Here is a 26,418-nt window from a genome sequence, read left to right as displayed (position 1 = left end):
TAGTAGCATAGTAGTAAGCGCTATTTATGACAGTGAGGCATTCTTTAAAAGTGTTAAACTTCCACTTTAATTTCTTTTTTCTCTCTCTCGATAAAATAACCTAATAAGCGTCCACTATTTTAAATTCATAAATAATATCCTTATCTCTACACTAAAGGTTTACCATATCCGCTTTAAGGAAGGAAAAAAATTTTTATTTTAAAAAGAGAGAGTTGATTCAGCGAGACCAAACCAAAGTAGAAAAAAAGAAATCAACTTATTTGCAGATATCAAAAGATAAAAAAATATAGTAGTCAAAGCATCAATAGAAAAGGAGGTAAATAACAATCATATTAGATTTCGATTAGTCTGCAACTGTTAGTATTATTGCTTACATAAAGATCACATCAAGTTGTGTTGAAATGAAAAGGATTAACAAATAATTTAACAACTTTTTTTTTCTCTCAACAGTAAGTGATCATTTCAATATTAGCTATAGAGCACATAATAGCTAATCAATAGTCTAGTAACATTGATAATCGAATACAAGAATTTGATTACAAGAAGAAAAAGTACACCTAGTATAAAGTAATCCAAAGGCAACGCTCCAAACTATTTCAAAACGGAATTTCTAAATATGATCGATGAGAAAATGAACGCAACAGCTGGAGGAAATGCAAATACTAATAGTAAATCAGTTGTATCTGGCGTCGAACACGGAGGTAATCCAAATGCTCCCGCTGGTGTCGTGATGGGTGATCCAAATGCTAACGGCAATGGTACCATGATGGGCAAAGGTAGTGGTAATAAAACTGGCAATAAAGATAAAACTTCACGACGTAACGCAAGTGGTAATAGCAATCAATATGCTAAACCCCCTTATTCCTATATATCATTAATCACCATGGCAATCCAACAATCCCCTAATAAAATGATGACATTAAGTGATATCTATCAATTTATTATGGATTTATTCCCTTTTTATCGACAAAATCAACAACGTTGGCAAAATTCAATTCGCCATAGCTTATCCTTTAATGATTGCTTTGTTAAAGTGCCACGTTCACCGGATAAACCAGGTAAAGGTAATTACTGGACACTCCATCCTGATTCGGGTAATATGTTCGAAAATGGTTGCTATTTAAGACGTCAAAAAAGATTTAAAATTGATAAGAATAAAAGTGGTGGACCTTTAGTTTCCAATGATATCTTGAAAAATAGTTTAGGCCAGCAACAACAAGTACCCAACTCACAACAGCATAAACCACCCAATGTGAACATAGGATTAAGTATGCCACGTTCTCAACATAATGCTATCCTACCGCAACCACAACCACAATACCCAACTTATCCATCGCAAAATCCAGCCGCAGGTGGTGGCCCAACTTCAATGCATCCTTATAAACCAGCTCATGGATTTAATCATCCATTTGCTATCCGTAATATTATACCTAATCATGATGGCGAAGCAATTCACTTACCATATCATACACCACAAGGGACAACAGCCGGCCATTATAATATCAATCATTCAGCACAAGGCATGCAACCACCATTAGGGGGGCCTTCACAATTTGCTATGTCTAAATCATCAGGTTATATGGATCAATCATCAGTGGTAACAAGTGAGGCAGCAGTAGCCGCTGTTAACGCACCTTATTATCCAATGTTTTCATCACAAAATTTCATGAATCCAACATCATCTGGCCAAATGTCTGATCATTTGGGAATAACTGGCTTTAATGCTGGCGCTGGTTTCAATTCTGCTCCAGGCAGCATGAATTCAGCAACTTCCGCATTTGGTATCGGTGGTAGTAATTTAAATAGTAATTTTATGACCGGTAATAATTTCTCTACAGGAAATAACTAATCCCACCATATTGCATATCCACTTCAATAATATCTACCGTATTGGTTATTGTATCCCTACTGTTGATAGGATATGCAGCTTATAATAATAATATTGAGATTATACGGTAATTCCTATTTAGAACAAGAAATTACGCCTGATTATAATATTAACATGATAACTTTTATTTTAAAGTATGATGGTAGTTTTAGATACAGATTTTAAGATTAAAAGCTACAAAAAACGATACAATCATAACATGGATTTTAAGATATAGACAATTATCCGCTATAGAAATCGGAAATATCATTTTTACCATCAAGCGGATAGATATAGCCGATTTTGTCTTAGTTACTATGATTCAATTTCTCTTGCGTAATTACCATAAATGCAAATGGTATTTATATAGTGAGATGTAAACTTTTAATGCAAGGCATCATGTAGGAATTGATAATATGCATATAAAAGAGACGGTTTCGCTTAAATTTTCAGTCAATGAAAGCACTCATGGATTTAGTTATCAGCATTGAAAATAGACACAATGATTCATATTTTGATTTCTCAATATCAAACCTATCAATAATAATCAAAACAAAGGTCTTAATCAGCGATAGAAACGTATACCCGATGATTTTATCAACATAAATATTTTAATGCAAAGACATAATCAGCTAATACAAACATCGATGCGGTAATTTCGCTTGCTTTTTAAAAGATTACAGAAATCAGCATTTAGATTCGATGAACAACCTACAAGTATGGCAATTTATACTATTGACACTTGCAAGATAAAGGCTACCGATAATGCGATAGAAACATTTTTCGAGTTCAAGGGAAGAATCATGATGACGAGAAATTAAGCACGAACCTAGGAGAATTATTTCTCTATTTTTATACTTGCGCTGTTCACTAAGTTATTATAGTCAAGAAGTTATCTAGGACAATATCACTTCAAGATCTAACGCGGATTTCTATTAATATGGCTGAAGATACTTTAGTCAACTAGATCTGAGTAATTAATCATGATTCATAGCATATTGCATATGTATTTCAAAGATTTTATCGAACGCAAGCCATAAGCAAGATTCGATTCTGTTTTTTTCTACAAGATTACATCATTAGGAAAGAATAAGCGAACTTTCAGGAGTAGAATATACATGTGGGGCTCAATATTTATTCTATACAAAATGGCACAGTTATCGATCTCCATAACAATAGGCAATCAACAAAGACTCGTATACCTTTCTATAATATCTATATTATACCAATTTCAATGGAATTAAATGGATAATTATAGAAGATTATGATTTGCTAATTAGATCACTTCTCATAAGCGAATAGAATATGATTGCAAACTCGTAACACTGATATCATCCATTTATAGCGATTTTAATGCCTTAAAATGAAGTGGAATGGGTCTGGCAGACTGATCGAACCTTCAAGTTATTATGACTTTAAAATTATAATTTTATTGTTATTCGTGCTTCAAAGACGAAGAATTTCATTTATTTAGTATGCAAGTCATAGATTCGTCCATGGTCATGAAGATATATATTGCCTGGAAATAAGTTGATCCTCATCTACACTGAACTATATCTTTCCTTTACCCGCTTCTCAGTATGTATCGATGGAAATTTTTGCTGCTGGCTCCCCATCTTTATTTATAATTTTCTCAATAAAGTTCACACCATCCGTTATAAGCATCCTATCCTATATAAATTGACAAATTATCTGAAATAATTCTGAAGTGAAGCCATACAATACATCACTGGCGACAACCGATTACTACTATGCGATACGCTCTACCCTATATCCATCTAAGCTGGTATCTAATGATAATTATACAAAATTATTTAAGAATGATAAGCACTCGGTCTAAAATTTCACTTTTCAAACACAGACTATCGAAGAATACGTCATCAAGTATCGTATTTATTATCCTAACGATAACTTGAACCTCCTATCGAGATGTATTATAATAACTGGAATTACATTGCCCAACAATGGAATTCGATGTGTGTTCATCTTTGTGCAGGATAATATCACACTGCAACCAGGTACGCCAGGGCTAAATATCGTCATTACTCCAAATTTTTAAGTGAGAAGCTATAACGAATTGCCTAATAGTAACGCTAATTAAGATTCGAAAGAAAGCCGCGGATGTTCCTATTTAAAGTCGTTTTCCCGTATTATTTTGTTAATTCATAGTATGGACATATAGGTATTACAGATAAAATGATAGAAATCACGTAATAATAAAAATCGATTTTTGTCCACCTTTACCTATTCAAAAATCTTTACATATTGATTTTTTAAGATCTTCAATTCTTTACTTGTCATGATTTACTTAATATACTTACATAGATGTAATAGATGAACGTTTTATTCGCCGATTTTTACCGGAAATTTATAACCAATATATATATATATATAGTTACAAATTCGTATATCCTCATTCCTCATTTTACCAACTTCTTTCCGTCTTCTATACATCTCTCATTCCTTCTCAATACATGTGTCTCTACCTCACTATTATACCATTGGAATGATATCATATCAGAATCAATTTTTACTTCTGTTAGCTATAGGATATTATTTTACGTAATAGTTAATAGATAAAGGTAATTTACAAGACGATCAATTTTCTGCTTTTATTTCATGTATCACTACGTATTATATATATATATATATAAGATTGCAGTCATAGACATAGAAAATTTGCTTTTTATTGTTATCTGTGGTCAGAACAATCATCTTAAAAACCTGACACTGTTGCCACGCAACTACTTGCTTTGGATCTCAATTGCCCAATAGTATCGTAATGATTTATTGGACAACCAATTTAGCCAAATATTACATTGTGTTTTTCTTAACTACAGCAGAAAATTAATAGGAAATATCATCGACTCTAATGAATAAGCATTATCATATTAAGCAGCATTTAATATCATATCAACATAATATTTCTAAATAATTTGTTGCTATTCTCACACTTTCGATTTCGAATAGATGAAATATGGTATGATTGATTAGATCACTACTGATTCTAGGGATATTATTAGATCACAACTTTGTATTTGTAGATGATCTGATGATCAAAGAAAAAGCTACTGCTGGCTCAAAAATCAAGTAGATCTGTTAAATAACATAACAGAAATGAGTATTATATGTCCATGATTTTTTCCCAAAAAACTTAACTTGAAGATGACTTGTACCCGAGATTTATAATTTTGTTATCCATTATCATCATCAATCATATAAATAAAAATATAGTTAACACCATTTCTTGTTTTAGCCACTGTATTAGTGCTATCTTGCTACTTTAAAGACTCCAGATAAAAGTATTATACAAGCTACCCCTTTCGATACTCTTAAATAACTCTATACTCTAGAGTATGATATATCATGTTAAACTTCCACTGCAATGACTACTCTATCAGCATGAAATTATGTCCAATACGCATACTAACAATGTACCTGAACAATATTTTCCCTCTATCCATTGATATCAATAAAATCAAATACTATTTCAGAATCATATGGTAGTTGTTAATATTGTTAATATTTTCATATACAAAGTCTCATCTATATTGCAGAATCAATTTAATTATCTAACTTATATGCAATTATACAGTCCATTTGACTTTTAGGTAATAATTTTAACTCGTAATATATTACCTCAGACGATACGCTATCTAATATTTTTAGTTCTAGATCAATTTTAAATTTACTATTTTGCTGTGATTTCAGTGGATCAATAACTGCGATGTTGTTTTCAAAATTGTCGCACAATTGTTGACAATCATTTATAGACATCAGCTATTGTTTATTATATAAATAAGTGTTGAACCTCACGTCGATACTTATTCCAAAACTATGGACTGGGCTATCAAGAAAATAGTAGGCTTTTCGTAAAATTCACGTTATCAAAAGTTACGAAAATATTGTTAAAAACGCAATCATTACCTTTTCTACCGCTTAACACGATAATTCTTGCATATACTCTGTAAAAATATGTATAAAGATCAAAATTTTATTTTATTTATTCCTTCATCACACTGTAATAATGCATGATAACTAAATAGATTAGTAATAATGGCTATTGATTTAGCGCTATTGAATTTATTGATTTTGTTTTAAAAACCCAAAATTGCGTTATAGAAATGATAAGAAATACTTCTTATAAGTTTTGTATCGTACATATGTTTAAGATTAAGATGCAATCAAAGAACTAAAATTTAGGAGTTACCAGTAATAGAGAATAGATTAATTACGACTTTAGTTAGGACTAGATCGCTAGCTTAATTTACAAAAGTATATCCGTCTATGTTGATCGACGTACCAACTAATGGTCAGATCTACCAAAATAACTGATATTGTATATGTCAATGTATTTACAACGTATCTTATCATGAACCTACTACAATCTGTTCTTAAATTCGATTATAATTAGCAACTAGCCCTTACCGAAGTATCTAATCTGTATTAGTTAGGTATTTTAATGTATGAATGCAATATTAAAATGATGGAGAAATCTATAAAATTAGACTAAGAGGTACAGTGAAAATAATTACATACATAGTCACTTCGATTTCGTAAACAATAATTCTAATAATCCTATATTAATTAAAGTCGTTTCCTTCATATGAATTAATAGTTATTACTAATATTGACTTCAATAAATTTATTGAACATTGGAGACATACTAAATATGTATCTTGTTTACTACTCTACAAACGAGATATGTAATTTTGGCTAATTTCATTTACGTAGTTCACGGGTTAACTTGTAACAAATGTGATTTTTATTGCCTGTGGCTATTGTATTTGTTGTTTATTAGTGTAGCGATCTAATATTTAACAAACGGTAATTTTTTCGGCACACCGGTTCCATTAATGTTAATAAAAACATCATTGACATACGTAGTTTGAGTTAAATGCTGGAAAGACTTGATGTTGGATTATTTACAAAGATCTTATCTTATTATTGTTATTGTTCAGTTGTAATTAAGTGATTTCAAGAAATGCTATAGTAACATCTACGAAATTAACCCCTATTAATCTACCCATCCCATTCCATTTTATCCTCTTCTCTTTAACTGATTTTAGTTCTAAATCAAAGAAAAGCCTGATCATTTATTGCATCTTGGCATAAAGTCCGCTATATGTTGATTCCAATTTAATTTAAATATTATGGATTTTACTAGTTATTTCCATTGAAATAGAAGCTACAGTATAAAATTATATGTATTATTCCTTCAGTGTAGTCCCGATTGACTAGCAGTATTATATTTAGATGTAACCATAGTATGACTGTATTCGTTAAAAATAAGACTTAAGAGCTCTCTGTAGTCTCTACTGTCTAATTGCATTCCTTGAGAACCATATCCGTGTTTCGGTTATAGCTTATGGTACAAGCTAGGTCAGATAGGGGAATTTAGAACACAGATTATTATAATTTATTCTAACTTTGGACATATAGTAATCGATCGATTAAGTCTATGAAGTGATGACATATGGTATTTCAAAAGACAATGATTATATACTGGCAACACTTCTGCAAATTATTTTGAAGATTTTATATCAATCTGTAGATTTTAGATTGCTGATGTATATCAACGAGTATTGATAATAAACGTGATAGCTAATTCACATACTAGTATTTGATTTTGATATGGTAAACTAAAACGATGCAAGCAAAATGCCGATGCAGATTAGATTGTTCATGTAAGGTTTGATTATTATTCGCATGATTACTAGATTCAATGTCTTATTTTATATTAAAACTATGGCGTATGTAGTCAGCATTAGTATAAATCAGATCGGCGTAGAAAATGATCGATTTGGATAAATAGCAACAACTGTGCAGGTATCATCATCATAATCAACCCTTCAATTCTGTCTTAACGAATACATTTTATAATCTATGTTCAAGTAATTTAATTTTGTTTATAGACTAAATAAAGACAAAATTATATTGCTAAATGGTAAGATGAGAATAAGCTCATCGTTTAATAAAATAGTCTTGAGCTATCGATAACGCTTCAAGACTGACATCTGGTAAAATAGCAATCCTAATACTGTCGAATGCTATCTATTTTTTTCCTTGCTTACTTTATTTTATCATTAATCTATCTCAAATTCAATATAATTATGAAAAGATTGTATAACTATTCTGATCTGATATAATAAGAGCAAACAGCAATAGGAAAACAATAGAAAATGAGTCAATATGTTTTATTGCATTTAAATTAATTATTCCTAATCAATTTGATTGACAGATCAGATAACAGGCTCTACGTCATTATTGGATCATTAGTAGTTGGTACTCCTCAATCATGCGATCAGATGAGTAAATAACGTTGCCGATCAAATTTAATCAAATGACAAAATAGTTATTAACTTATTATCGATTAGTAAATTATTATCCTATCTAATAGATTTATTGCCTACCTAAATAGCGATTTAATTATGATTTCAGATTAGCTATGACGGTTTCTTATTCACGAATATATCGATACATCTATCTACGTTTTCCATACTAAATGCTAAAGTGATGTAATTTTTTATGCACGATGTTCAATAAACCAAAATAAGCCGGGATTTGACATATGAGCAACCTGGCTCTAATTAATGACCACAGTAGGTACAAAGTATACACGGATCTTACTGAAATTTAATCATTATTTAACCTAAAAAGCTTATCGTATCTTATCATCTAATATTTTACTGGTAACATATAGCTCTAATCATTAAAGTACAATCTGTCTTGATTATTCTACTTGAAAGATACTATACGACTGTGCATATTTGTGATATATATAGACTAAATTGACAGTATACAGTGATTAATAATAGCGCGATATCGTACGAGATCGATTTCCTATTTTACCTCATTTTTTAGCACTGTCAACAGTAATACTACAGCTTTCAATACACCTATCAATCAATCAATCAAGTAAAGTCAATATAGTATAATCCTTTTCTTTTGTTTATTCTTAAATGATTTCAACATCTTTCCTTATGATTATTTAATTATTTAACTTAAGAATTGACTTATCACCACAAACTCTCGACATCTGCTACTTCGTACCATACAAGAAATGGCATATAGTCTAAATGATCATTTTCGTAACTTGTATATACATCGTAATCTGTATGTATTTTAATATTCTTAGCTTAGTAACTATCAGGTTGGTTGAAATTTACTAATTACTGACAAAATGATGCTAATTTTGAGAAAATTGTTATACAATTTGCGATGAATTTAAAAGTAATAATAGATTATGCTGAAAGAAGTGATTACTAGTACTAGCTTGATAAGCCTTATGTCAAATCTGAAATGATTAAATTGATACAATATTGAAGTAAGATTGACAGAAGAGACTTTTATAGAAATAAAGACGCAGAGGAGGTGGGGAAAGACAGCAGATTGTATCAAATAGCATATCCAAGATATCGATATTATACTAACTAAAGTAAATAGTTTAGAATGTGCCTGAAGATGAACTAATGTTGATATCTTAATATTTTTTAGGCGATCGCTAGTGATAATATGGAGAGCTATTATCTATAAATTGATCCGATTAATGTTATACAATGAAGATAAGATAGATAAAATGACTCATATAAATTATCTGTGGGGGAGGTGGTGAGGAAAGATAGCAGATTGTATAACAGTCCCTCCAAGATATCAATATTTCAATAGCCGTTTTAAAATATAACTTAGGCTGAGCGTCTCATATTTTTACACGCGAATAGCTGTGCTAAACCCTTTAAACAGTATAGATCATTCAATGTCCATAAGGATTTTAAAATATCATCGTGATAATGATGGAAATATTCATTCTATGTGATTGCATGTAGTGCTGGGCCTAATCTTATTTGAAATAGAATTTTTTCTATATTAATTGCCATGAGTGTGTGTGGGTGTTTGCAGAGTTACCGTCATAACTATCAGACAGATGTCAATTGTAACGCAATGTGTAGAAGCTGTCCATCCCTCGAAATTAATTTCATGCCCATCGACCATTTTTCAATGCACATAGTCCTCAATATAATCAAGCAAAGCCATAAGTTAAGACAATGCAGCGATAAAGTATAGTCTTCAATTAGATTTGAATTCCATTTGCTGATGATAATTACCTCTGTTATCATCAATGTTCAGTAACCATTATAATCCAGTTTAAAATATAGATCAGTCCTTTGAACATTGCAAGTAATAGGACAACATATAGATTAATTACGGTATTTTACCAATTTCTATACCTCCTTTTATGATTATAACTATCTTTTATTTAGCTCTCTTCCTCTTACAAATGCTTTGATTCTGTCGACATTAATTGCAGTCATGATGTATTGAAACTAGCTAGTTTTAATAAGTTAGAGTGATGTTCTAGATATAATATTTTCTTCCATACCTCTTCAATTACTTTTCATAGACAGATGTTTAATATTGCTAGAAAAAAATCAATATAATACAGTACTAAGATTAATCAAGATGATGCATAATTATGGCTTAAGTTTAATAAATCAATAATTATAATTAAACAATATTCTTGATTTACTGTAAACCTTCACGCCATTCCTATGATATCTCATCAATCAATTATTGGCCAATAGTGCAAAAAATAAACATTTTAATTAATCGATAGGCCAAGTAGAGCGTTAGTTACACCTCAATCAAGATCCTCTTACTCAACAGTAAGAGTTTTGATTTTATTATAGATATAAAATTTATCACCCTTACTGCTATATTCTACTTATTAACAATATTGTCGCTCTTTCCATGATCTAAAAAGAGTGGCATGAAAATTTAAAACCAAGTATTAATGATACCATACTAATCAAAAGGAACTTATACTTTGATCAATCTTATGGCAAGTATGATATAATGTTTAATTCTTGAATAAGATTGCTTAGATGAGTTTATCGATGAATTGTGTTAGATGACATTTTACTGGTTAACCTTACGTAATTAAAAACTCATTTGCAATTCATGACCTTATTCTATACATTAGATTAATAATCTCTTCACTCTACCCCTGCATAAGTAAAAATACTTATCCGATAAAGTTACTTATGAATGATCCGTATGCTCTTTCTACGGTAGTTACTAGCAACAGTTTATGCTTTATGGTTGATTAAAACTATTGATTAGCTCGTTTAATAACTTCTTTCTTCATGAGTTATTACTCAGTAAAATTTTATAATTAACATGATAACAGCATAGCTGTCTAAATACCTCTGATAGTATATTGACTTTGGCGTTTGTTAATGGTGTAAAATTGAACTTACCTATTTTATTTACGTTTATTTCAAAATCTTATTCCTGAACGAATTACTTCCCTCAAGAGGAATGGGAGGAGAAAACGAATGCATTAAATCTGCTATCGTTTAACATAAAATTACTCAACGTTAAAAATTTTATTGAGAAAAAAGGTCTTATTCCCAACCTTTAGTCCAAACCGGAAAGCATAAGCCTATCATAGATAGAATGTAACGCATAGTTAATAACATCAGGTTACCGTTTACGGTAGCGCCACAGAGAAAATAATGACTGTTATAAACATAGCTCGGATTAAATTCGATCGATTGTATTGGGTTGGATGGCCTTCGCGGATTAACTTTGTATTGTATACTAAGATAATGTCAACTTGAAGTAGATATAATTTAAGTACAACAAATAGACTTAACAAACATATCACTCTAAACTATTTAATATGGAGAAAAAAGAGAGTCGTCTGTCGATCTATTTATTCTATAATTTAATAGTACAGTTCTTAAAAATGAACTGTCAAAAACCTCAATCAATTTGACAGCTATCATCTGTGCAGATTAACGTTCTTTCAACATTTACAACGGAACTTACTGCAGTCAGCTTTATTATTAAAACTAATACAACTAAGCCATGGAGATTCTATTACAACAAACTGAATGGATAAGTACACTGTGGCTAATGATTAATCAAACAAGACGGAATAGATCGGATAATCCATTTATTCCCTTTCAATAGCTATGCAAGGCAGCATTAAATCCATTCCGTCATTGAAGAGTCGATAGCAAACATCGAGTAATGTATAATCTTAATGTGCTCATATTGAAGCGTGTATAAAGACGGAAATATTAAAATCATTAATATTAATCATTAATTAATTATATCACTAATTTGCAATCATTTATGCAATTTGTTTAACATGGCTAACTTTTGAAGTGATTTATAAATAAAGATAGATGCAATATTTGATGATAAAGAATTAAAAGGAGGGAAAAAGTTCATCTGCTGAGTTAATGGTATTTTCGAGCATGACTTTCTGCCATGCTTAACTTCTACCTCATTAAAAGATAGGAAATTTAGTGAGCACGTGAAAGTATAATCTATCTATTATAGTTCAGTACTTAATAAAAAAAGATTTAGCACTGTATCGAGTTAATGATCATTGCAGGACGACTTCCTTTCTCCCTATCTGTAGCTACCTTTCATTCAAATCTGAATTTGTATTACAATTACTATTCACTAGATTAATTAAAGAAACTAATATCTTCCCAAGAATTAAACAAAGATAGTTGAGATCCGTCATGATACTTGATAGACATGTAATTCATTATTAGCGTTCCGCCTAGCTATATTATTCTTGAATCTATCAATCAAAGAGAGTAAAAAATTCTCAGTAGTAAACCGGTATAACTAGTAATGTAATCGTGCATTGCCGAGATTATTATTATTAAAATGATTGAATTAAGATGAATTCGTTTAATCCTATTTTATACAGTAGCTACAACTAGATTAATCGATAGATAAAATTGTATAACCTATGAAGGCTAATTTAATGTTGGTAGGGTAGAATTATAAACCTATAAGCTTTTAAAACATTCTCTTTATTAGCTTGATCTGTTTTCTTTCATATCGTTCTTAATATTATAAAATGATGGTGATTACTATCCCGACTTACTTAGCCATTCAAATGGATGAATTATAAATTATGAATAGATAATAGGTAATGTATTCATTTATCTTAGTTCAATCAGTCAATCAATCAATCAATCAATCAATCAAGATTTAATCAATTTAATCTTCGCTCCTATTCAATTTCATGTACATAACGTTTTTTCGTCTTATTAATGATTACTAAAAAAGACTAATATTTCGTTAGCTAGAACGATTATTCTATTTAATAGCGTTAAATTATCTATTTCACTTATAAAACTTGCTTCAATTTGATAATTACTTTTTTGTTCTAAAATTGATAATAGAATTTCAATCAAATCATTCGTCATACATTAAACAAGGGATGTTTCTGCCACGATAATTAACCTAATTATCATCATTGGATTCGCGTCTTTTAATTGACTCTAACTTAGAAATAATTAAGAAATGATAAATTAATGATTCTACTACATCACGATGACACCTACTTTTATAGAACTATGTCTTACTCCCATTTAATAGAGAAGTTCCATTCTTTATTTCCTATATTTAATCAATGTTATTGTAATTTACTTCATTGTCATTCCTAAGATAATTAATGGTTTTCCCTTCTGTTTCAGTTACGATGTCGTAATAAAATCCCTCCAAATTGTTGCTATTACGTTATAGAGTGACATATCGAATAAGATGAAGATCATTGATTGATATTATTATTAATTTATTCCAATGTGATCTTAAAAAATTTATCCTTAACAATTTCTATTCTGATTACTATAACAAAAGATTGTAAAGTAAACTAATTTATCAGGATAGCTGGCATAGTGATGATGATGACAACATGTAATTAATTTATCAATATATTCTTTGAATTATAATTCAATTGTTATTAAACATTTATTTTATCGTCACAACTTCAGATGATCAAGAGTTTAATAATTAATTGAACATTAAGGGGAAGTGTCAAATGTACCGATCGATGATGGAAGCTAAATTTAATTTATATTTTACTGTTTCAATAGCCTATACAAACACGCTGCATACCGTATCAAGCTAATCCTAATATATGCGATTAGACTAATATTAAGATAATTCTAGTAATAGCTCGAGCCACATCTTCAACCGCAACGCTAATATCTATAATACTGTATATGTGATTCCATTACTAGATTTATTATAAGGTTAGTTAATATACGATTAATAGGCGCAGTTCAGTTGAGAGATTTAGATATCGAAGATTGGGCATTTTATTAATTCTTCACATTCGCAGTTGCTTACGCAATACAATACAGAATTATTTATAGAATGTTGCAGTACGGTAAGACTAGAGTGTGTGGCTGTATAGATTGGAGAAAGAGGAGAAAAAGCTAGTTCGAATAACTGATAGTGATTTACACGGATGATGAGAGCTATTAATACTTTACTTACAGCTCGTAGTACTATAGAAATACTTGTATGTTTGTAATGACTTCGACCCATCTATAACAGATTCGATTCCTATTTGGATAATTATAATAGAAGAAATCATAGTCAGTAATTACATCATAAAGTTGACATAGCACTATGTCCGATACGAATCTTTAACATGCCATATAGAGGTCGGTGCCGTAGTATTTACAGGGTAAAATTTACGGTTATTGATCGTTGAATACAAGCGAGTCTACGCGAAATATCTACGGCCTACAGGTTAAGAATTATCTATTTCTATAAATTTCATATAGATCATGCCATCGCTATAGTATCGGATTTAATTAGAACCATATACATCAGCCTATATATAGTAAGATAATGAAGATGTAATAAGTTTTGCATCAGGTCTGAGTGATTATATACCATGATAGTATTTAAGTATAACCATTATCGAACGATGAAATGTTAATGACGGAAGCATGTTACAGATTTTGCGTTTTCTTTTGGTTTGTTAGCGTCGCATTATCTAGAAATATCTTTTCACTCAGGGCAATCTAAACAGACTCTGAATAATTGATTCATGCTTTTTTAGATGTTCTTAACAGGTCCCTATACGGTACTCGATCTATTATTAGCATTTTGTATAAATCATCGAATGGCCTTCTTACTTAGTGATATCAGATTATTAGTAGCAATACTAAAACGCATATAAATGAAATAGAAACTTTCTAATGATTGATGTATTCATCATTATCGTAATCTACTCATTTTGTTAGTGTTATATGTTAGTATTGAATATTAATAGCATTATAGCTACGATTAAAAACTATCACATACACTCGTATTATTTTAAGGCATAGGCTTACCACGTCCAATATATTTCTAGCGGATAGAATAGTACAAACTGTTGAACCATCTTCATAGCTGCTAATAAGGGAATTTCTACCTTGAAAAATAGCTTGATCTTGTAATAACTCGTAAAACCGAAGATATTATAGAATTGTTTCCGACTAATTTAAATTATAGCAACTAACTAAGCTCGCTGAAGAAATAAACCGGTAATAACAATTAACATACCGTTGTGCGACTATACTTTATAACTGCAAAACATAAGCTGATTAACATCTTTTATATGGATACTAATATCACTTCCGCAAAATTCAATCATATAGACTGAATATTTATGAGTTTATCAATGATTACATTAATTTTATTAAATAGTTACCATAATTTTGATTTACTAGAAATATTATGTAATAGCATATGTTATTTCTATATAGCATTTTATGATCCTCACTAAATAGCAATGGAGATTTTATAATCAAATTACAGTGGTCATAAATAACATCTATATTTTTTAATTGTTCTCTTTTTACTTTCTTGAATCAGTATTGCTCAGATTTGAAGTTAAAAATATAAATTTTTGCCTTGACTTTGCGCTAGAATTAAATAATTATGACCTTCCTAGTTCTATCAATCGATATCATATTACGGTATTAGGCTAATTAAAGAGCACAAGATGATGTACTGTAGTTAGTTAAGGCATAGGAAAAGATTTATGTCCTATTTATTATTTCCCTTTCCTCCTCATTTCTGATTTTCTCATAGAAGATAGCGAAAGAGCAAAATGTAGACGACGAGATAAATTATAGCAAAGTTCTTCTTATAATAATTATAATTTTAAGGTATATTATAAAATTCCAATAGCATGAAGTTATATGAATAATATTAAAATCTTAACCCTTAAATTCTAATTTAATTCGCTCTACTTATGACCATTCGTCGACTATCCTAAAGTTTAATGTAAATTTTTGAGCAATAAGGAATAAATTATTGTATGAAATTAATTACTACCGGTGAACTACTCCCCGATTCAACAGAAATTTCTATAGTCTATCTAAAATTTAATTATCTGATGACTTTATTTGTAATTACCGATTCTTCGTCACTCTTCTTATTCTAATTTCTGGGTATGTTGTAATTTATAATTAAGTACTAAAAATCAAAATAAAAGAAATGGCTTCAACTGTACCATTATTTAACTCTCCTATTATCTGCATTTGTAGTTAAGAATATTACGTAATCGCTGCTACATTCTTTAGTACGAATAATCTCTACGTTAAATTATTACATGCGACATTTTGAATTATATGGCTGCAGTAAATCAAAAACTAGAATCATATACAATGATAAAGTAATTCAGGTTAATCGGTTAATTAAAAATTTGTAAGCCTATGTATAATTGATAGTATAGTAAGAGATAAGAAAACTTCAAATTAGGTTAATGAATAAAATATCTTTACCAATGATTTTAATTACTATTAAATCAGCTTAGGTATTTCATAATGACAAAGACATCACAGCGAATCTTGCAATGTATTTCTTTAGATCTGTTCTATAATTTATCATTTGGAGAATATTGCAAAATCGAAAACAACTTCTTGTCATTATCAAGCCAGTATTTGCACAAGGATAGCAAATTGATAAGTAGCGATATAGCAGGAATAGCTTTGATTTCTCTTAAAAGAGAATTAGTCCTATGTGCTATATGTACGCGTAAAACTAAGTTGACACTTGTTACAATGTTAACTAGTTTTTACGTTCTATCTGCGTTTTATTTATATGGATAAATAAAATGACTTATTTTACAACGTGTAATTAATGCTATTATATCATCGACCATTTATATAATATAATTATAATCAATGAAATCTTTCTCTAAGATGTTATTAACGAATCATCTCAAGGTAAGTCCTGCCGTCAAATACTCATACAATATCTGCAGCTGTTACAAACCATAAAATTTCATGCGTTACTAAGTTACAACAGATGATCGTTATTCAGCTGGTAAAGCAAAACAATTAACAATTTAGTGATAGTCAGTTATGGACTAAATTTCTCGAAAGGATTCCTGATGAGAACAAATAGAATGCTAACTTGATAGTTCTGTTGCTACTAACATATACATATAACTAGTAAATTTTATTTTACCAGGCCTTCTATTTACTCCATTCATGAACAATTTGCCTAACTGCATCAGGATGCAGGAATTGCAGCTATCAAAAATTTTTCATTTATAGTGATTATAATTAACTGGATGTATTCATATTACACACTTAACAGAACAGTACTGCAATTTGCAGCATACTTATAAAATTGGTTTATTGATTTAAAGTATTTACGAATCAAGGAAAAGCACGCAAATAAGTATTTACATACATAAAGTGTGCTATAATAATAAATATGATTAATCCTGATACGATCGAACATATTTTAATCTCATATTAAAAATGAAATCAAATATTAAATTTTCTTAAAATTATTTACTTAATAACTACCTAGCTGTGAAGTAAGATCGTTTTGCGGCAAATACAGCTAGTGAAATTAGTGATAAAATTTTTAAATTCAATATTTCAGGTATCCTTTGTTAAATACATCAGTCTATTGTACCAATCTTAGTAAAATATTTTAAATTATTTTACATACAATTATGATAGCTCGAAGCCAGAATTTGATTGAATAGCATAACGTAATTTCTCTCTTAATACGTGCTTAGAGTGATAATTAGGTAATTTTAATAGATTAAAACATGTTGAAGACGTCGGTAATCTTGATGTCGATTGACTTTTTCTGTTAGGAATGCTTAACGCTCTAAATAAGACTCGGCTAATAGACTCTCGGTCCTGAATCGAATTTATCAGATAATGAGCGCTATTATTTCATCGTTATCAGAGTCAACAATACAATTATAGTTTATCAGAATCGGGCTTTAAGAACTTTACACTTTTATGTTATTATTACAAGATATACATCTATGAGTAAACCTTACTTCCTCATTTTCAGCCTCTACGTATCGTATAGTAAAAGGTGGTTGTAGATTCGAAAAACCTTGCAAGGGTGGCTTGGAACAACTAGTAACAAACTGTGCAAAAGTAATTACAATTTATTTATTATAACAAATACATATATATCAATATTTCTTACTTTAGCAAATCATTGCATTAAATTCTTTAATAGTTGTCTTACTTTGAGAAATTTACATCGATCCTCTTCTCCAAAATCATTTTTTAATATATCCCATAGCCACTGAATAACGCGATGTTTACTGTGATATCCTCCAAGGTATTTTGTGTATTTTCTTATTAATAATGTATATTTTAGTTCGAAGATAGTCAAAATCAATCTAAATCTCTGAAACTAATTTTCTAATTATTGCATACTTAAGATCTAAAATGCTAATGGTTGTATTTTCTCCAGCAATTAACAGCTGCAGTTCCGGACCGGAAAAAACCTGAAGCCATTCTGGTTTAATAACTGAATGAAAACCCCTAATAAAAGCTGCCGTTTGCTTCTTTAATTGCTTGCGTAGTCGAAAATGAGCCATTAAATGAATATAACTTAATCTGCAGGAATATGCCGAAATAGCGAAAAAAGTAGCACCATCAATATCTATTTTATTTATTAATGCCGAAGCCTAAAAGTAAATAATTTCAATTTTATTTCTTTCAAATTACTTATTCTCATTCGTAACAGGAATGGTACTTCCACCGTATTTTAGATCGTGCGTAATAATCTATTATATGAATCAATCAACGATAGACAAATAAAGAGTATGTATATTATAAACTCGCGATCAGTCATAATTGTAAGCGTCGATCAACATGATTAGTTAATTTCCCATTACCTTTCCTAACACGTCTTCGTCAAATGAAAATGTCAAGGCTAAATCTTCAACATCGTCTTCATAATTCTAGTCAAGTACAACGTTAATCAGATTGCTACTATACCGACCGTTATTAGCTCAAAGTCTCCCTTACTTTAACATAGTTTAAATTCTTGTATAATTCAGGATCGAGAGAGGGCAGCTCATCGATACAGCTATACAAAATGCTATGCTGCCCTCCTAATACATTATTTAAGAAGAACAAAGCCAAAGGAACTTCTACTACTAGGCCCTAATTGATATTATAATATCAGGTTATACAAATCAGAAGCAACTAAGTCAGCATAGGTAAATATGGATCTGAAAATAATTAACATGTACGAGTACATCGTTATATGACCATACTATTAGCAACAAGTTTTAAAGTGGATGACAGATACCTCATACACCGCTTTCCCTAACATACGTCCAACAAATTCAAATAACGGTAGGTGATTACCATGAATATAAGAGGTAGGAGATGGATATAGTCGTGGTTCGTCTCCACAAGTAACCTAAATGATTATAAGAAGCCGACACGATCAAAAACTACTAATTCTAGAAATATTTCTAGTTAACATTCGTGAACTGATAAGTGACCTTAAACAAATTTAATGCTGGATCAAACGCTTTTTTAATAGTTTCTTCTAAAAATTCTTTAAAAACCCCCGATTCGTCAATTCCAGCTTCAGTTAAACCCTAACAGCAATTTCACCATCAGATATCCATGGCTAAGTGTTCAATATCGTTTTATAATTAGATTACCTGTTCATTAACAAACTGTACTTTAATTGTACGTTTAATTGCTTCTGGAGGTAGCTGTGTCAATTGTTCGTATCCATCCTAATTGAAGGAAATAACGCTATTTCAATGGATGAGCTAAGAGTCCAATTGATATCTAGCGTAACATACCTCGAGAAGTCTACTACGATTGATATTAATATATGTGTAATTTGGTCTAATAGCTAAAGTATCAGCGAAAATCCCAAGTGATTTCTTGTCGTCCGCAACAAGTTTTCGAAATAAATCAACTCGCTAGTAGAATAAAATAATGTCATAGTAATGAAAAGAAATTTTATAAACAATTGCAACTAAATATTCTGAAAAATTATATTTCTCAGCCTTGTAAGAAAACCTTTTCGCGTGGAATTACGTGAGCAATTTTGCGTAACAATACATGAGAACGATTAGTGCCTTCGTTGAGAGCGGAAATAAATTCATTAAAATTTAATTCCCTGCAAAACGTTTACTCATATTAGCATTTATTTAATAAGACAAGATATCTACGCTTATGTAACGAATATAGAATTGTATACTGTACTTGATGATCCAGTGATTCTCAGGAGTGAAAGATCGGCGACAGTCCCTATCATATAATACCATTAACAGCATATGACCAGCATTAATCATTTGCCTGTATTCATACGGATACTTAGCTCCTGTAGTCTTGGACGAGCTGAAGACTTTAATAAAAAATTTTAACAAAAGTTGTTAAATTATATCGTTATCATATAAGTTGGTAAGATTACTATGATAGAGTGTTATAATTTTAACTATGCCGTCATTTGGAAAATTATACGTACCATCAAGCTTCCATATAGCATAAAAAACCATATGATTTAGTAATGTCACCATTTTTATTAATTCATCAAGGGTAAATGGTTTATTTTCTTGATACAGTTCAATATCATCAACAATACTAATATTAATCAAAAGTTTCTATGTTACATTTAGCTGATTTCATCATTTCTATACTAAAATTAAATGCATAACCGATTTCAACCTACGTTATCAAATGACAACAGCAATTACAGAACAGAGTCGTTAGCGATATCGTATCGCTTAAGTTTGGGCTATTCTCATGAAAAATTTTGGGTCCTTCTTCCATGTATAGCGTATGAATAAACTTCCATAGTGGCTCTAACAATCCATAATAGTAGCTAATACCTGCAGCATTTTAAACCGAATTAGGTTTAATTTCTAACCTTAACAATTTCACAATAGCACATTCCTATGATAGCAATCGTAATGAACGCTAATTACCAGTTAGAACGTCCGTGCGCATTTCTGGCAGTGTACTTATAGCAGTATTATACATTGCACAGGTACTACAAATTCGCTTTATCAAGTCACTATTAGTCTTCACTTTTGTGGATGAAAGTATGAACCCCTTAATTTGGCTTTTACTGAAAACTCTTCCAAAAAGTCCTATACAAAGTATTGTGTATACGTTATAATAGATATTTGTTGTATCACGAGGAAGAATGTTGGCTCTTAGAGGACATGGTTAAAAGTTTAGTGAACTTATTCTTTATACCTTTCTTTTTCTTAACGCTGTCTCCGGTCTTTACCGATGCAGCTGCTTCATTAGGTGTTTCATCACTTTTTTCGAAAATGTCTGTAAAAAATAATTGAACAGCACTAGGCATCCAGAGGTACTGAAATTGCTTGCCAATTAATGGGACTGAATCCTGCAAACTAAGCAATGGAAGATTGAAGTTATAAATACTAGCAGATATTTTACAATCTAAGGTATTTGAGGGTCTCAGTAATACAAAGACACATTTATTTCTATTGAAGTGTACTGAAATAACTGAATCCATTACCACCAGTAACTTGTAACCTTACTCTGTTGCTAAAGCCTCCGAACACCAACCAAAAAGGGGATGATGAACAGTAGCATTTGAATTTTTAACCGAGTTTTGGTCATGACAATAATTCAGCAGGTACATAATGATGCTCTAATGTGTTAAAGATTATAATTGAGTATTTAAGAATATTCTCACGGACGATAAACTATCACTGATAACTACTATCTTGACTAAAGTATAGAGTAGGCAGACTGGTGTAGGCATTAATTTGTTTTATATTCTTACCTTGAAAATAGATAGTTTATTAATCCAAGGCTATTTCGTAAAAGATATAAGTTAGAATGAGTTTACAGGAGTAATGTTATACTAATCAAAAGAAAATTAGAGCCGACTTTATTTCTGCGAACGTTATTTTCTAAATTACTGACTTTATCAGCATAATGAGACAGTTGTATCAGGTTGCCTATAAAAGTGCCAAAATAAAAAGAGGTTATCATAATCGATTTTTAGTAGTTACCAACTTAAATAGGATGATTTATGTTTAGCATGAATTAAGCTAATTGCTAAAATAACATTGATACCGGCCATTTGCATAATAACAGCAAATGGCCGGTGTCGTTATTATTAATTAAGTTAAATATTACCTAATAAAGAAAAGGTATAGTATCCGCCAAGTTTTGTGGTTAAATTAGATAGATTACTTCCGTCTGCATAGGTTTCCAGCACAACTTCCAAAACGTGACTTTGACGGAATTCAGCTAAGGACTTTACACAAAGAGGAAATCGTCGATTAGGCAACAGTGATAATTTAAACAAATCAATTTTATCATACTGTGATAACTTTTAGTTATTTCAAACTAAGCTTGCCTCGGGGGATAACTTCTTAACATGATATAATAATGCAGGAAAAGCCATAATTGATTCCATAAACTGCTTAAGTAATTTTAAGTTATTTGAGCTTGCACTGAAAGTTCTAAAATAGAAAATTAAAAAGTTAAAACTAATAGTGATGAATAATTACAGGTTTAAAAGTTCTTTTTCGCTTATATCAGCCAGGAAAAATATTAAAAGTAATTGTAACCTTTGTATTAGAACTATAACACCCGAGAGAGTGACTTTCGATAGCTTTAATTCTCCACTCCTTGTACAATTCCACAAGAAGTTCTAACACATTACGCCAAGTCGAGATTAAAGTTACATAAATATTATTTTATTGAAATGTACAATAAAGTTAGATTAGTATAGTAATTATTATTGTTGATGATGTATATCCTATACCTTCATGTTTGCAAAGAAATTATTGTTAACGAGGTGAAGCAGGACTTGCTTACATATCTGATCGAGAATTGGACGAAAATTCTTATTTGCTAAAGCTAAAAACAAGTTTGCATCATATTATAATTTTAGTAATTTCGACGAAACTTCTACGTAAGCCAAAGAATTTTGGACTAAAAATTTTCATATTTAGTTTTATTTTATAGTTATCTAATAAATGATAAATCCATTACAGAATATTTCAATAAACTAACCCTTTGAGCTCATCAACTTCCAGCTCTTAGTACTACTGAATGTGACAAGCTTAGAAAAAGATTAAATAGACCATGGAAATACAAAGATTAGTGACCAAAGAGATTGTAGTTTTTAAATTCTAATTTAGAAGTCTAATAGCCTAAATATGGATAACCTTACCACAGTGAGGTATAACTGCATAGCCTCTAATTCATTCTTTTTATTTATCTGTTTTGTGAATGTAAGTAAATTTATAAATAATTTAATACTTATGAGTACATTGTGCAAATATCGCAAGCCACGACTAGTGAATCAAAGTATCTGCGACTTACCTTCATATTAGCTAGTTGCTCACTACATACTTGAAGTAACTTCTTAGCTTGATAAAGCCACAACGGTAGGTACTGATTAGATATTGCTAAGGTGACGTACCATAATTTTGGAGAATCGCTTACTGTCATATTGGATAGAATTCGGTGACACAACATTTCCAATCTCTATAGCAGTAAGAAGTCAGATGCTATCAATTTAATAACTAGTTAAGGGAACTTTCATAAGAGACAAAGGCGACGATAATATTGCGCAATTCCATTTTCTTACATGTATTTACAAATTATGACACCGCATTAGAATAAAATATTTTTTAATATTTACTATCATTGTATTATAATTATGACACTATGATATTTGATAGTGCATTAGTTTTTAATCTTGAGTTGATCTAATTTAATATTAACGCTAAGCCATACCTTACTATCGACATCATCTTGAAAAATGAACAGCAGCCATCGCATTTTATTAAAAATTTCTATAGCTAATTCATGAATTTCACAAAATATTGTTAGCGTTTTAACACTGTAAACTACATTAAGCAAATGTCGATACATTTAATAAACTGTAGTTGATACAGATTTGTACAAATAAATGACTAAAACTACCATAACTTTATCTGCATACTGTATATTTAGCATAGCGACAATGATGTTTTGCTATTAATTCATTTAAATCCATTTATATTTATACCTGTTGGTTGTGTCTCTTTCTGAATAAATTCATCAATTGAGGATCTATACGTAACAAATTACGCATTTCTATAAGTATAGCCGGTGATTTTAGCAAATTATGAGTGCAGTTAATAGTGGTACTGTACTTTAGTACTGACAAGAATACTGACTATGCAGTATGATAACATTCATACGATATAACTGTTAAATGCAGTTTCCTGTGACCCTTCAAACAGCAAGAGAGCCATAAACTAATTTACTGGCGAAACCTATAATCTCCACTTAAATTTGTATAAATCACGCACATAGGTACATACGTAACGTATAAAATTTTTAATTAATGAATTAAGTTCTTTACTACAGATACCCAATTTTGCGAATAATCTGGATGAAACTCTAATCGCATGTAAGATAAATGTGCCACTAAAGAATTGCCAAGGATAGATTGAAACCAATTTATGATAGTTAACATACAAGAACTCAACAGCTATCAAGTAAACTGGTAATGTATTTTCTATACGAACGCATGCTTACAGTATGTTACTGCCAGTGTGGATAGCCCATACAAATACTTTCCATACGTATAGATAAACATACAGTAGCATAGATTATTTTCTAGCCTATCATGTAGTAATGATTGGCATCAAATTACCAAAATTAATAATATCAACTTTAATACCAACTAGCTAGAATTGCCATTTTTGAAAGAATTTTGTGATATATATTGACCTTACCTGACTTCTTTGCGTAGATTCGTCACATAGATGTATCGACGACAAAGACTCTAATATGGTAGAAAACGAAAGTTACAATCTAGTTGTGACGTTTTTTTTATCAGAATACAACCTTGCGGTAAACACTGTGAGTATTGACATCATTCGGTGATGTAACTAAATTGTTTACAATCTGTAACGAAAACATACAAAAAAATAATGTAATGTAAGATAATTATAGGTAGGATTAATCTCCCCACTACTGTAATGAAATACTGCAGTATTGAGATCATCCTGTGATATAGTTAAGATATTTACTGTTGGTACTAAAATCAGAAGGTGTAATAATAATGCAATTTACTAGTATTTGATAATTATTGGTAGAATCAATTTCGCCAACAGTGAAGTACTGCCTCACATATGCTGTAAATAAAATTTTCTAAAATGTCGTTCGCTTGAAATGGTCTATTTGTCTAGAATGGTGACTAAGAACTGTTTTCAGTTTAAATAATTAAATACCGTGACAATACAGGATATGAGTGTGTAGATGAAGGAATTGTCTAAGCAGTAATTTTATGTGATGATATCAGTCATAGCGTTTGGTATAGCCTGAGATTGAAATTTACTTGTTTACCACTAATCAAATGATATCATCTACGCGTATACCGTATGAATACATGATAAAAACAGACGATTGAATTATCTGAATGCTACTTTATGCAATCAGATCAGTATTTTTAGGTGCATCGATGAATGAATTGTTTAATAAGCAGCAATTTTATGTGATGATATCAGTCATGGCGATCGATATGGCCAGATTGACAGTAACTCTTGAAATTCACTTGTTTACCACTAATTCAATGACATCATCTACAGTATACCGTATATTGTATGAATACATGATAGAAGTAGACGACTGAATTGTCAAAATACTAATTTACACGATCATGCCGGTAGTTTTTCAGGTGTAGTTAAACCATGACTAGACATGGCTTGAAATTATTTATCAACTTACTATCCAATAATAGGTTAATTTACCTGAATTTGTGTTACAATAGTTGAATGATTTTTGGCCAAAGCTCTTTCGGCTCTAGCGGCTCTAGCCTTATCGACAACATCGGTTTTCGTTGAACGTGATTGTGAGCCAAACATAGTCCTTGTAAAATGTGATGGAGTAAGACATAAAACTAATACAACAATTAGTTCCACTGGGTGTTCAAATTTGACCGGCAGCAGGCAAATAATTTAGAATTAAGGATTAGAATCAACTCGAGTTGTAGTTTGAACTAATAATAACATTCAGGATGGACGGTACCAAGGTTACCGCACAGAACTTTCGGGACATACTGTACAAGTGTACAGTACTGTACAGTACTGTAGGTAAGAAAAATACGGTACTGTACCGTACGGTGTACAGTACAGTACAGTATTTTCAGTACAGTACAGTGTGTACTGTGCTGAACGAGATGTACTGTACGGTACTGTACGGTCGTGTAAAAACTTTTGAATATGAAAACTACAAGTTGCAGATTCTCGGTATATTGTGAGTGAATCATGGACTACTAAAAAGAACTGTTTGCTGTATTTTTTTGAGTACAGTATATCTATAGCTATAAGTTCAAGGGAAGAAGGAGCGAGAAAATATAGGAGAGCAGATGGAAAGATGATTGAGAATCGGCGATAAACGGATCAAGCCGTAAACTTGCAATCAGAGACCTGAAATATTAGTACTAGCCTA

The 26,418-nt window shown here is 30.6% G+C and overlaps 2 protein-coding genes across 2 annotated transcripts; one reads left to right on the top strand and one right to left on the bottom strand.

The window, feature by feature from the left end:
- Positions 1–766: 766 nt before the first annotated feature.
- TRIADDRAFT_27448 (uncharacterized protein) lies at positions 767–1,144 on the top strand (the record flags this gene model as incomplete). Its single annotated transcript, XM_002114432.1, has 1 exon — positions 767–1,144. A coding segment is annotated over one exon (378 nt), but the record flags the coding sequence as incomplete, so codon positions are not given.
- A 16,505-nt stretch (positions 1,145–17,649) lies between these two features.
- TRIADDRAFT_28070 (uncharacterized protein) lies at positions 17,650–23,850 on the bottom strand (the record flags this gene model as incomplete). Its single annotated transcript, XM_002114119.1, has 27 exons — positions 17,650–17,844; positions 17,991–18,083; positions 18,188–18,299; positions 18,382–18,564; positions 18,676–18,734; positions 18,846–18,911; positions 18,979–19,116; positions 19,265–19,378; positions 19,464–19,562; positions 19,629–19,706; positions 19,776–19,898; positions 19,999–20,098; positions 20,185–20,302; positions 20,447–20,562; positions 20,651–20,810; positions 20,907–21,071; positions 21,181–21,341; positions 21,492–21,604; positions 21,847–21,917; positions 22,099–22,219; positions 22,313–22,427; positions 22,536–22,618; positions 22,733–22,821; positions 22,984–23,032; positions 23,144–23,191; positions 23,296–23,460; positions 23,713–23,850. 27 exons carry the CDS (start codon positions 23,848–23,850, stop codon positions 17,650–17,652), a joined length of 3,072 nt encoding a protein of 1,023 aa, XP_002114155.1.
- Positions 23,851–26,418: the final 2,568 nt, after the last annotated feature.

Source organism: Trichoplax adhaerens, genomic scaffold (assembly GCF_000150275.1).
Source record: "Trichoplax adhaerens TRIADscaffold_7 genomic scaffold, whole genome shotgun sequence".
NCBI classification, from domain to species: domain Eukaryota; kingdom Metazoa; phylum Placozoa; class Uniplacotomia; order Trichoplacea; family Trichoplacidae; genus Trichoplax; species Trichoplax adhaerens.
Note: the sequence above shows the minus strand (reverse complement) of the source record. Positions and strands in the feature narration are given on the sequence as shown.